A 14487-nucleotide genomic window follows, 5' to 3' on the forward strand; every position below is an offset into this window, starting at 1 on the left:
GAGGAGGATAACAGTACAAGAATACAGACACTGTCAAGTTTGAAGAAAAACAGTGAGCAGACTTTCAGAAGGACAAAAACAAAGATTTGTGCTCAACTAAAATATCTGTTGCGGTCTGCTAATAGGTTGTAACACTGTTACCATTTTTGTAAGTTTCCATAGCTGGCATTTCCTTTTTAGGAGAAAGGAAAAGAAGGATTTGGATCACCACAAATTTTGTAATGCTTATAGTATGTGGTCTAGCACTTTCCATTTAACATGTAAGTCCAGTGTAGAGATTATAAAAATAAAATTTCAATTAGGAGGAATGGAAGTTTTCAGATGAAAAAAATAAGCACCTACAGCCTCCAGAACCTGGAACTGAATTGTTTGTAGTGGAACTCATTAAATATGAGTCAGCCTTCAGTAATATTTTCAAAATGCTGCAGAACTTTACAGAAATACTTAACTAATTGTTCCTGGAGATTTGTGCCAATATCATATTTTTGTCTATTCACTATATATAGGCTAACAGGCTGTATATTCACTGTTTAGAGACATAGAAAACATCAGGTAGAAACACTATGTTGCCTCTTTATAATTAAGTGTCTTGCTGCATGGTGTCCATTGAAGCCTTTGCCTTTGATGGAGGTTTCTTAGCCCCTGCTGCAGGTAGCCAAATAAAATAAGCTAACCTTCACTTCATCTTGAGAGTAATATTTAGTTTAAATTCCGAGTGACCAGAGGAGGAACCTCATTGTTCACTTCATATGGCAGTGTGAAAAGTTCCATGATGAATTTTTCTGGAGCTATATATGTCCCCATGGCAAAACCACCCTACTCCTGATACTGGGCACACAATTCTCTTGGCTCTGTGCACCAGGTGTAGGCACAGGTTTGAGATGAAAACAAAGCAGCAGTTGGTTTAGATAGTAGCTATTAAGTTTCGGTCACCTGAGTCTTTTGGGGAAAAGGATATTAAATGCTAATAGATTGGGAGGCACTTCCATTTATGCAGAAGCTATAAAGAGGGCAGTTTTACAAGAGACTAAAAGCAGAGAGGATACCACTGATGAGTGTAGAAACAAAATGGTGACACTGTAACTCAACAATATTTGGTGGCTAGATCTCAGCCAGTGCAAATTGACTTGCAGTGAGCTCTGCTTTCAGATTCTTTCATTACAACCCATTAGACTTGGCCATTTCCAGCTATGAAAATATGAACTTTAAAAAACCTAAAAAGGAGCTTTGTATCACATTAAAAAATATTTCTATTCATATATCACAAGACAAATAAAGTTAGATTATAATAGGTTTTGATCATATTTCATCAAAGAAAGATGAATAACTAAGGTACAAAAGAAAATAAATTTTGAAGAAAAACTGGAGCACAGTAGTTGTAAAAATGAAATACTAATATGTCCTGACATCATCAATGTGAAGCATATTTATAACCACTTTACAACTTAGATGACATAGGTGAATTTACATGTTACTTTGTGCATTCCTTAGAAATTAGGGAATTAAATGCTGTTTGATGACTTCTGAGACCTACTAAAATAACCCCTGCACAGAACACAAAATAGGACCAGAAACCAAGAAATCACCCAGCCACAATCCCACCCTCTGTTGCAGAAGAAGCCATACCTTCATCTGCTGGGTTGTAGCACCTACCTGCTTCCCCAAACAGGTTTATGAGGTGATAGCTTCATGAGTTACAACCGTAAGATAGGAAAAGCATCAAAATTATGCCAAAGGGCAGTATTAAATAACAGATTGGAGAGACAGTAAAAGTCTTATTAAAAAGAGAGGAAGATCTATTGGTTTTTTATCTTAACCTCAGAAGGCATGTGATTCTTCATCTTGACTGTGCAATTTCCATAGCTAATTTAAAGCAGTCAGCAAGACAGGAACTATATGAATGAACTAGTCTCAGCTGAACTTTATGTGACCCAAGCTTTTACCATATGTTAATTTCAAAATACCATCAGTTTGATCAATAAGATTTGTAAGCTATAAAGATATGCATGTTTTGTATTTCTGTTATCATAATGAGAAAAAGGATGTATAGAAAAACTGGTTCATAAATACAACTGTGCCAAAAGCATATCAAGCCTGGATTATCCTGTACTTGCAGCCAATGTTTAATTCTATTTGTACTGCAAATGCAAAACTACACCTATTACTGAGGGTTCAAAATATACATTAATTTATCATAATATTTGGCTTGTCCACCAAAACAAATCCGTAGTCAGAGGAAGCCAAATTAATGCCTTTCCTGTGATTTTAAAAATTCTCTTTACAAATATTATGCTCCATTGCTCACCTTGTTATATATTCTTCCATAGGGCAAATCTCGATATTACCTTAAAGGTTATCTCTTTCTGCATGAAATTTTTTTTTTCTATTCCAACTGCTGAGTGCTGCTTGTTGCTACATTTGCAGTCAAGTCACAGTTGAGGTTTCTTGGGTCAACTAAAGCTAATGAAGTAGTTTTCAGATAAATATCATTCTGTGCATGAGAAACTCCATCTGGTCTCCATTTGTCTACATGCAGAACAACAGCAGCTTTGTCCACTTGTACGTTTCTAGTCCTGATACCATGCAGTTTTTCACTTAGATTAATTCACAATTGCGATCCCACTGCTGCACATTCACTTCTTGGCACCATGCAAGCAGTAATGCAGTCACAATCTGTCACCAGGCTGTTTCCCGGAGTGTGAATGTTCTCCCACACCAGGGAGGCAGGCATGATGTCAGAACATCAAAAGCATAACATTCCCTCCCTGTGGGCTGCACTGGCACGTGGCACTCTGTGCGGAGCAAATTGTTTGCTGATTGGGGCATTGCAGAAGCACAAAGGTCTGGAAGTGTTGGTTGTCTTTCCTGCTCTTGGTGAAGGGCACTGGCTTTTCCCTGCTCCCAGGAGCCTTCACTGCTGTGGAGAGTGAGATGCATCAGCAGCAAATTTTGGGAGAAGCTCATATCCAGGCTTCTCTTCAGGAAACTGATAGGGTTCTCTAGCCCAGACACATTCTGTACTACAACTTTTCATAAAGATAATAAATTGAAAATGGACAAAATCTCTGAATTTCTACCCCAACAATTACAATGCAAATAAACACACAAGACACTTTAAAATGGCTTGTAAGTGCTTTCTATCAGCACATTTGACATTTTCCCCTACCCAAATCTATCAAAAAAATATGTTTCCCATAAAAAGGAAGATATCCTCCATTTAGAGATAAGGGAAAGTTCTTATGGGAGCATTAAGATCCACTTTAAACTGTTACTTAATGTAATTTTTTTCGACATTGCCTGGTGAAAGTAACATTTCATCCAAGCCTTAAGATGCATTCTTGAACTACATCCATGGAATAAGAAACAGACAACATAAAGCTGAGTAGTTCCAGATTCTGAAAAGCAGGAGAAAACTGTAAGTGCAAAATGAACGAATGTATGGAGTGAGTTTACAGTAACTGCTCAAAACCCATTCCTGGGATGTGTTTTTATTAAACAAACATACATTCAACCACCAAAGAAAATCTCCAGACCAAATCAATTCCAATGATTTGCAGAAGAGTCTTTGAACTCAAATATGTAATCTTTGAACTTAGTATGTAATGTGGAAAGGGATATGATTCAAAGATAATTTTGAATCTGATCCTCAGGCTAAAGTTTTCATTAAGGATATTTTACTGTGGTCATAAGACAGTTAAAGAAAAAGGCAGAAAAATGAATGAGTCACTTGGCTGAAGAAGAACAGCAGCATTGAGGTCTGAGTGCTATGTGTTAGCTCATGTCTAGCAGTATAAAATAAGTTGGAAAACAAAAGCCTGCTTGCAATTTCTTTTACAATATAACATGTTTTCCCTCTGAAATACAAAAAAAAAATTTCTTGTATAAACCTGTGGCTTTTTAACTTTCTCAGGTTTGTGAAATATCATTCTCTGATCCCACAGGAGGAACAGATGGGTTGTCCTTGTACAAAATATGGTATCCACCTGCACTTCATTAGAGAGCTGCATTTTTGTACATGCCACACCACAAGATCACCATGATGACATAGCAGCTTCAGAGAACAGCGTGACTAGGGCTTTTTTTTCCCCTCTTGTAACACAGAGGATCTGGCAGACTTTTACCTCCTGACACTGTTTAGAGCATATATTGGTCGATACAGCCTCTTATTGCATCTGCTCTGGGAATTAAGGAAAGCAGCTTGAAGGCAGTAAGGTAAGTGCTGCTGCATGCTTTAACCGTAATGTTCAGCTGTTTAAATGTAGCTGCAATGGGAACATGAAAACATGACAGGATAAGTTTGCCAATTTGTAAATTGAGCACAAATCAACAGTTTCACTGTCGATTCACTTTCTCAGTTTCCTAAAAACAGCTTCACATATTTTGTACATCAGTGTTGCAATATTTTACAGTCTGCTTTGTTCTACATCGGAATAAGATTTGACACACCATACAAAGAAGTGTGTAAGAGTACTCACTGTTTACTTTTTCATTCATAATATTAATGAGTGCTTTGTAAACCCCATTTGCTAAATCATTTACTCCATTCTACAAAAAGACAATGTATCCTAATATTTAAATGATTAATCACATAAACAGTGAGAGGGAAACAGTAGATATTTTTAAATTTCTAATGAATTTTAAAGCACATTTTAAATATACTAGTGAAACTTAAAAAATATGGTCTTTTGCAAACTGGGTAAGAAGTTAAGCTACAGATATAAGGTTGATTGACTGTTAGTTTTATATGTATTTTGTTGCATAATAAATTTATGATTAAGGAAATATAGACACGGTTAAACATAATTTGAATAGTGTTTCTAAATTAATTTTGGAAGCGTTTTCCCAAAATTATGGATTTATCATTTAGTATGTTTTGGCAAGTTGCCTGAACAAATTCACAAACATTTTCACAGGTATTTTGCAACACAACTACTTAGAACAGGCACAGGTAATTAATTAAAGCATGTTTATGTTGTAATATAAAAATGTAAGAATGTTTTCTGATTTTATATTTCAGATTCATGTAGTTCAGTGCAACAAACAAGCATGATCTATTAACCTTTTACACTTCTTACAGTAAGACATTCAGATACCTGAATGAGAAATAAATTAATAAAACAAGTTAAATAAATTTCCTATTTACTTTGCAATTTTATGGTGCACGTAGGCTCATATGGCCCTGAACTATAGAATTGTCACATAAATTCTAAAACGTTTTGATAAATTAATTCAAAACACTTGCCATCTAACATTTTTAGTTACTTGAAGGGTCCTGCAGAGCAGTAAACTTTTTACTCTATTTAAAGGACAGTATGACTATGATATCAATAGTGAAACTTAGCATTACAAATATATTTTGAAACCAGAAAAAGAAAAGAGTTTGGATTTAAAATGTCTATGTTATTTTAAAACCATAAAATTAAGGAGGTGTGTAAAAAATGTCACCATAAGGCCAAAGAGTGTAGTCCAAGGAGTTCATTACACTCTTTTCATACTTTGAATACAGAAGTACTTGATTTCCTTTTTTTAATGTTTAGTACCTAAATAGAACTGGATTTTGAGATGCATTGTGTTGCTGCAGTCTTTGCTTTCAAATGAGCTGTACTTATTTATACCAGCAGGGGACTGAAGGTCGGGCTCATGTTCATGTTGCATGTTCTCATGAAGTAATGAAAGACAGGCAAAGAAAATTACACTGACAGCTACTATTTCAGTGATTATCCTAGGGTTTTTAATTAGGTAAACGTGATGGGACCAACACCATGGAGATGATATATAATCAGATTTCCTTTTCTGGGGGACAGCAGTTTAATATCTAGCAGTGGGACTTTATGGGTTATTGAGTAGAGGTAACAGAAGAACATTTTTAAGAAATTCTTTGTGCTGTACTGCATGAGATCAATAGGCCCTGCCTAGAGATGCTTTAAATGAGATTGTTATCTCACTAGAATATAATATGGCTTTTAAGAAGTCAATAGGAAGAAAGACATTTAGAATTAGGAAAAATTTTGTAGCTATGGCCCTGTACTTTAAGTCCCCTGTGTAACAATTCCAATAACAAGACTAACTTACTCTGCTGGAAAATTGCCCAGATCTGAGATCAATGCCTTGTGGTCTGTTTACAGGCTTCACATACTTTCTGAAATTCCTTGAGAAAAAAAAAAAAAAAGGGTTTTAAGGATTTTCTTAATCCTCTCAGTCTCTGAACAGTAGTTGAGTACTTGGAGCCTTGTCTTTTACTAGTGAATGTCAAAGCTCACTGACTTTATTGATACTTTTCCAGCAGAAGATCTATCTAGCCAGTTAGAGGTATAAACAAGATACTAGTCTTCACAGATTAATTGACATCTTGTGGGGTACCTGATGAGAAAGCAACGGCCTAAAAGAGTTAAGTGACCCTATGTATACTGAATCACAAATACCTCCAAGGAAACCAAATGTCCTTTTGCTGTATGTGAACTGAAAAACTAACTATGTAAAGCCAGTGTTTTATTGTTCAATTAATTTAGAAGGGACATGAAATGTAACCAACACCTTTGTTGTATAGAGAATTTGCAAGGACATTTTCACTATCTGAAATTCAATCACTTCAGGTCCACTCTCAGATTCAGTCATTTCAGATCCACTGCACACATATGCAATACTGGTTGTTTGGCACGTTAAAGATAATATGCTTTATATTCCTATTAGTTTGTTCTTTAGGTGACTATGAAATTTAGTGGACCATGCTTCACAGAATATAATCCATGAGAAAAAGAGATTTCAAGCCACACACATCTTAACAACCCACTATGCATGAGAACATTACCCTCAGTTATAATTTCCCTGTCTCTTCCAAACTTAAGTCAACTAGCAACATGTTTAGAAATGAGACAATTCAGCACATTAGGAATGCTTGGTAGAATTTAAATGGTGGAACTGTCTCTGAATGTGGCCTTCAGCAAAACTGAAAACTTCTTTGTCAAGTTTAAAAACCTTGTACTTCATCATCTTTCTTGTGACCTAATCAATGAATGCAGAAAGATATAAAAAAAGTTTTACTTACAACAGCAAAATGGCCAGAAATTTTGCATTGCAAAGAAAGATTATGCAAGACAGGGGCAGTGATATAGTATTAACAATGAAATACTAACAACCCAATATATTTTTCTATTAATTAAAAACTTTAAATAGGAACCATAATTAGTTTTTAAATATAATCTTTATGTGGTAAAATTTCAAATATTGCTGAGAGAGATGAAAAACTAAAGTTATATCCTTTCATCATACAGGAACAGGACACATTAGAAAGATGACTCTAAACTCCCTAGCTGTCTTTCTGCTGTTGATTAGTGGCATTTTTTGCCAGTATGACTACGGTCCTGGAGATGATTATGGCTATGATCCTTTCGGGCCATCCGCAGCAGTCTGTGCCCCAGAATGTAATTGTCCTTTAAGCTACCCTACTGCCATGTATTGTGACAATCTTAAGCTGAAAACCATTCCAATTGTACCAAGTGGAATTAAATACCTTTATCTCCGAAACAATATGATTGAGGGAATTGAAGAGAACACGTTTGACAATGTAACAGACCTACAGTGGCTGATCCTGGATCACAACCATTTGGAAAATTCAAAAATTAAGGGAAGAGTCTTCTCTAAACTAAAGAACCTGAAGAAACTTCACATTAACTACAACAATTTGACTGAAGCTGTCGGACCACTTCCCAAAACTCTAGATGACCTGCAATTAAGTCACAACAAGATCACAAAAGTCAATCCTGGTGCATTTGAGGGGCTGATGAACCTGACTGTCATTCACCTCCAGAACAACCAGCTGAAAGCAGATTCTATTTCTGGGGCTTTTAAAGGCCTGAATTCACTTTTGTATCTTGACTTAAGCTTCAATCAACTTACAAAGCTACCAACAGGACTGCCTCACTCCCTGCTCATGCTGTATTTTGATAATAACCAGATTTCCAATGTTCCTGATGAGTACTTCCAAGGTTTTAAAGCCCTACAATATTTACGCTTATCCCACAATAAATTAACAGATTCTGGAATACCAGGTAATGTCTTCAACATCACATCCCTAGTTGAGTTGGATCTCTCCTTCAATCAGCTGAAGAGCATTCCAATTGTCAGTGAGAACCTGGAAAACTTCTACCTCCAAGTCAACAAAATTAACAGTAAGTTAAATTTGCATATATTCATTAATGTTTACCACAGACTAGATACTGATGGCCAATGCAAGTATCTGAAATAACACATGAACCAGTCTGAAAAAATATTACTGTTTACACTGTTAGCACACTGACATTTACCTAACAGTTGTCCACATTCGTGTTAAACGACAGATATTTACTGGACAGCCACTCAATATATCCTTAAAATGAGAAATTTATGCTTTCATGCTAAAGTGGATTTTTTCCTCAAACTTTCATCTTTTGTAAGTTGGAGTAGGTACATAGAAGCCAAGGAAGCTGTCTTGTACAATTCAGGAAAAAAAAAATGAAAAGTTTGATCAGTACAAAAAGATGTTCAGAATTCTTAAGTTAACAAAAAAGAGAGTAGTCAGGTGAGGATATGACTATGGTAACCTTTCAGGAGCTGATAATCAAAATACTGGAGGAGGGAGAAAGGGAGAAAAAACAAATTCATAAGGTAGCAGGCACAAGATGTAGGGAAAAAGATACATCAAAGTAACTGCATTTGTTTCTTTCCTCCCTTGCCTCATGCAGCATCCCTCCAAACCTCTCTTGAAATCCAAAGAGCTGCCCTTGTTCTTTCTTTTCATTCCCGTTCTGCACATCACATAATCAGGTGGCAAGTTTTCTCCATTCACTTATAATCTGAGAAATGTTCCTTGTGAAGCCAAGAAATGCCACACCTTGCACGAGACCACGAAGGTTTCTGCAGAGACAGGGCTGTCACAAGGCTGTCCCCTTCCTGGGCTGACAAGGAGGGCTTGCAGAGCTGCAGAGGCCTCACCTCCACCATGCCAGAAGTTCCCCAGCTGCACCTTCATCAGTGGCAGTCCCTGATGGAGAGGGAGATATTCCAAGTATGACTGTGGTTCTTCAGGAGAATTTACATCATCTTGCTTGTTTATACAGAGTAAACCGCAAAATCCTCCCCTCTGTTTGCCTGCTTGTATCCATTAAGGATTAACAGTATTAATGTTAGCTACTCCATACATACCTAATTCCATGGAGACGTAGCCTTTAAAACCAAACATTTTTAGTGCAGATCTTACTAGATTTAGGGCAAGATATTTTGAAATGTTTTGTATTTACTGTTTCATTTTTCTCAGTGGCTTTTTTTTTTCCTAGAGCATCTCAGTTTCTTGTTTTGATGAGGGAAAACAATGAGTTAATACTTCCCACCCAAGGCACCACATACAGAAACCTCTGGAACTCCACCAGATACTCTGCCACTCCTAAAATAGCTAAAAATTATGATTTTTAACTTTTCATGAGATATAAGCACTTTCCCCTACTTAGGATGATCTGAGCCTTCTGCAGGATAACCAGGTACCAAGCTTGGCTGCTATTCACTTTTCCAGGGACATCAGAGTCAGAGACTATGACAACAATTTTAGCTTTTCAGGGCAAGCTGCATTTTCAAGGGGTTAGTGTGGGGAGTGGATGTTCACCAGCTACTGCTACACTATCATCACTACCCTATGGACTGTTGCAACAGAATTATGATTTACTGATTTTTTTTCTTTATCATAAAATCTAGCAGACTTCAGCAATCAATTTTCTCAGCTATCTAATTTTACAGGCATAATATATAGTTCCCTAAGATGCTGATTGACAATGTGGTATAAAAATTAATTAAAAATAATCATCAATATAGGTCAAACAAAGCCCTTGAATTTCACCATTCATGACATCTGACCTACAGCTGTGAGTGCTTAGTCTTTTGGGAAATTGAGTTGATTGGTCTGTGATTATTTAAGCCTCAAATCAATGACCAGTTCCTTTGTTTAATAAATTGTCATGATTTACCAGTGATTTATGAAAGTAAATCAGGCCAACTTCCATTCCATGTGATGGCCTATGATACCCCTATGCTGTGAGAGACTTCTGTCTAAGGAGTAATGATAATTTGTCCTCAAATACACAAAAGGATAATCTTTCAGTTTGTGCTTGCTTAGATTGAAGTTTTCATTATACTGAGAACTAACATAAAGATATTTCTCCAGAGTTCTTAACTTGCTGTGTCTCCCTTTTTCTTAGGTACCTTAAAGCTTGTAGTTAATTATATTTGTCTAAGAAAGAATAATCTGGTTCCAGTGTTGTTGATATTACTGGAAAGAATATTTCTCTAAATTACTGTCCATCAATTTCACCATGGACTTGCTACAATCATTGTGCATTATCATACATGAAAAATAATCTGTTTGAGAAATACCCTTATTTGAGTGACTCTGAGTTTTTTGATGAATAAACACCTCTAAATATATAGCAGAATTGGCTTTGCCTTAGTATGTGCTGTTTCCCCCTGTGTTGCAAGAAGCAGTGGCAAGAAGCAGATAGCAAATTGTTGAGAAATCAAATTCAGAGTAGCTCCTCTGATTTCTAACTAATAAATTGAAGCACATCCATTATATTGATTGTAGGTGTCAAATCTATACTTTTATCTATCATTGCATCTCCAAGCTGGAAAAGGACAATGGAAGATTTAGAAAAGCTTTCACTTTCTCCACAGCTCAAACATAAACTGTAGTTTCTAAATTGAAATGCCTTTAAGATGCCATTATTATTATATGCACACACACAAGAATGTACACAAACACACACACACAGACACAGACACTTGTGTTACAGACTCCTCAAGGCAAAAAGAAACTCTGCAGGATGGAAAAAGCCCCAAGAACCAAAGACTTTCAGTGAAACAAGAAGAGGGTCCAAAGATGGCCTTTTCCATATTTCATCTGTACTTGTAAGGGATTAAGGAGGAAATTGTTGCTTCCACATGAAACCCCAGGAAGTACTGGGGTTACTCCACATAAATGGAGCATGAAAGGGGAAATATGTAAATGTGATAGAGGATAGTTAAGAGTCAACATATCAAATTCTGGAGATGCTTTATGGTCTTTCATCTGGTTCACTCCAACAATTCCCAAAGGAGTTTTATAACATGGCCTATCTAAAAATGTTCACATGTGATTAGTGGACAACAGACCAACAATAGTGACTATGGAACTTCAGATCCTGTTAGGATTGCCCACTGTACTCTTAGATGAAAATCCAATTTTCATCCAATACTTCTTATTCTCTCAGTGTCTGGCTTATGCAAGAATTCTGTGTTAGGAAAATATGTGGGGAAAAATTCCAGCTACACTAGCTCTGAACCTGAATTTTATAAATTCAGGAAGACATTTTTTCACCTGCAACATTAATAAGTGTAACAAAAGAGGAAGTAAACTACAGAGATATTCGATGCCACAGTACTCCAGTCTAAAGGATTGCAATTCCCCATACAGATCACACAGGCAACAGCTCATCAAGTGCACTCACAAGAACCACTGGTCTTATTTTCTGCTAGTTGAGACTGCAATTAAAATGAAACATTTTTTAATATGTTTCTAGCAACTGAAAATTATATGAAGAGTATAAAATAAACTTGAGTCTTGATACCCACATTTAAAAGGTGTGGACCAAATAATGGACCAAAATCCCACTGAGGTCCAGGACTGAGTTAATTTGACTTCTGTGAGGCCAAGATCTTCATCCACTTCCCAAGTGGTTTAAGTCTCATAAACAGTCAGCACAGATCAGAGTTTTGTTATCACACTTAAGTTTTGTGGTTTACATGTATGAAGTTTCTGTCCTTTGAGTAGTTACCCATCTATCCAGCCTGTATAAGCATATCTTTTGCAACCAAATGTTAGTATTTGTGCTAAAAAGTAATGATATGAAAAAACCCCAACAATTTAAATTTATAAAGTTTTTAAATATTTGCCATCAGCAAAAATATACTTACTATGTCACTCCTGAATGACAAGAAGATGGAAAAAATATTAGAATTCATGTTTATTTTAAACTTTACAAATTAAATCCAAGTTATGTGAAGAAAACTGGAAATAAATAGTCAATGACATAGCCTATAGCCCAAGAAAATGAATTAAAATCTCAAGAATTTCTGTTTTCATTCAGCAAAATTCCACACAGACATAATCCTATAAAAATCTCTCCGATCATATGATCTTAATGAACAAGAATTATTAGTTTACTTCTGCTGGTACATTCTGAACCATAGTGTCAGAATTGGTCTGAAGTCTTAAAATTTTACTGTATGACAACATGGACTGCCCAAAGGATGCCATTCACTTCTCACCCTTTCAAAAGAAGGCTGCACTCTATACAAAATCTAGGAAATTGCTTTGATTTGCTTTAATCAAATCTTGGTGATCAAGATCTGACTATTAAATTATGTTTCCTTACCTCCTACTTGAATCAACTTGTTTTGTGGATGGTACTTGAGTCTTTACCCACTTAACATCAAATCTCTGTCCAAAATATTGCCTAATCTCTTATGCTCTAAAGAGCTGCCTGTACATTTATACTCAGTTTCCTAAAGCCATGTTCCATTAGTGATAGAAAATTATTGTAAAGCATGACACCCACTGGACTGCCTGTTCTTTAGGGTAAAGCTGTATCATGGTTTCAATTTCTCCAGAAGCTTTTTGCTTCCTTCAATATCTTATAAAATCCATTGTAATGTACACAAACTGACTGATTCCTCTCTTTGCGTCTCTAGATTTTTTTTAAGAATTGTTTCTCCTTTTATCTAAATGCCAGATTAGACCTCTATATAAAATTTGAAGTCTAAAAGTCAAACTTGTACTGGAAGAAAATGGCATTTGAAAAGCTCAGTCTTCGAATTCTGAACCTCTCACAACTAACAGAAAGAAAATCTCCCAACACAAGTCCCTCGGGTTCCAATGAATTTACAGGGTCAGTGTAAATGCAAAATATTGATAATAGTATAATGAATTAAGGTCACAATTTTCAACCGAAATCCAAAAAAAAAAAAAAAGTAGAAATATAAGGTTTTTGTCCTATTTGTGCTAATTATCAATGTTTTCCTCTTATTTCTGTTCCCTTTGCTTCAGAGTTCCCACTGAGCAGCTTCTGTAAGGTGGTTGGGCCGACGACCTACTCCAAGATCACGCACCTGCGCCTGGATGGGAACAACCTGACGCGGGCCGACCTGCCGCAGGAGATGTACAACTGCCTGCGCGTGGCCGCCGAGATCTCGCTGGAGTGACACCCCTGCCAGGGCCCAGCTCCCTCCCAGAATAACACACCGTGGTAGTGCTTTAACATTAGGGTATGCCTAAAAGCAAGTGTCAGTCTGCATATTATCCATTCTGTTTGGGAATATTTAGTAAGGACTTGGCAAATTTAAGGGAGCGTGTGCATATTTTTACGAATGGTTCTGTTTAGAAAGCACAAGAATTACTAAATATGATGCAAAATATGTCTTTATCTGGCTAAATGACTTGATTTAAAAGATTCAACTTCATAAAAATCTATATTCATCCATGCAGTACATGCCAGCAGGTTCCAGACTCACAGGGAAGTTAGTTGGGATTTGATGTGAGTTATAGTGATCAGTATGGGCTGGCCTGTGTCCATACAAAATTCCTGTCCAAGTTTCCTAATCATCATGCCTTTTATATATTGTTACCCATGGCAAAGGAAAAAGTGATTTAACAACATACAAACAATTTAAAATTTGTGAAAATATGTGTTCAGAGCCTATGACACTGTTATATTAATGGAATACATGAAAGATAACAAGGAAAAAATATTCAGGTTAAATAATTGTTTACTCTTCTTTTTGTCATACTTTCATTTAACTGTCATAATAAGATTTTTATTCATTGATGGTATAATTGTTCTTTCAAAATAAATCATATATACAAATATTTTTATTCAATTACTTGCATGCTATTTTTAACCAGAGTGTAGAAAATAAAACATATCAAATAGTGTCCTTTTGTCCATGTCATTGACAACTATGTTACTTTCTTTTATAAAATGAAAAAAAAAACAGGTTAGGACAAGACAATCTAAGCTATTCTATCATTATAAAAATTATTGTGACGTTAAATAAACTGTTTTCTCTACTTTGACATTTCAATATTTTGTACACATAATTTAACATGTGCCACTACACTTGTGTTGCCTTATGAAGTTTGCAGTATGGGAATCATGGCACTATGAAAATGTGCAAACTAATGTTTCAGTATTGTCAAAAGAACAGTGAAATCTCTCAGAAACCACAGGTGGTGAGTAAAATGCAGCTACACAGGGTAAAGACATGGTAGCATGTTCCAACCAGGACTAAATAGTCCAAATATTGTCAGCATCTTGGAACACACTAAAATAAATGTGTTAGTAACTGAGAGCTGTAAGTGGCTTGCTTGCAAGTACAGATCATCCCATGGGTACTGTTTTATTTTCAACTACTGGACTATTAAACACTCAA

At 35.9% G+C, this 14487-nt stretch overlaps 1 protein-coding gene across 1 annotated transcript; it reads left to right on the forward strand.

Annotated features, from left to right (window-relative positions):
- Nucleotides 1-4123: 4123 nt before the first annotated feature.
- On the forward strand, nucleotides 4124-14122 carry LUM (lumican). Its single transcript, XM_058022856.1, has 3 exons — nucleotides 4124-4212; nucleotides 7272-8168; nucleotides 13106-14122. Exons 2-3 carry the CDS (start codon nucleotides 7292-7294, stop codon nucleotides 13258-13260), a joined length of 1032 nt encoding a protein of 343 aa, XP_057878839.1. The 5' UTR covers nucleotides 4124-4212; nucleotides 7272-7291; the 3' UTR covers nucleotides 13261-14122.
- The last annotated feature ends 365 nt before the right edge of the window (nucleotides 14123-14487 follow it).

The sequence above is a fragment of the Melospiza georgiana genome, chromosome 4 (assembly GCF_028018845.1).
Source record: "Melospiza georgiana isolate bMelGeo1 chromosome 4, bMelGeo1.pri, whole genome shotgun sequence".
NCBI classification, from domain to species: Eukaryota; Metazoa; Chordata; class Aves; order Passeriformes; family Passerellidae; genus Melospiza; species Melospiza georgiana.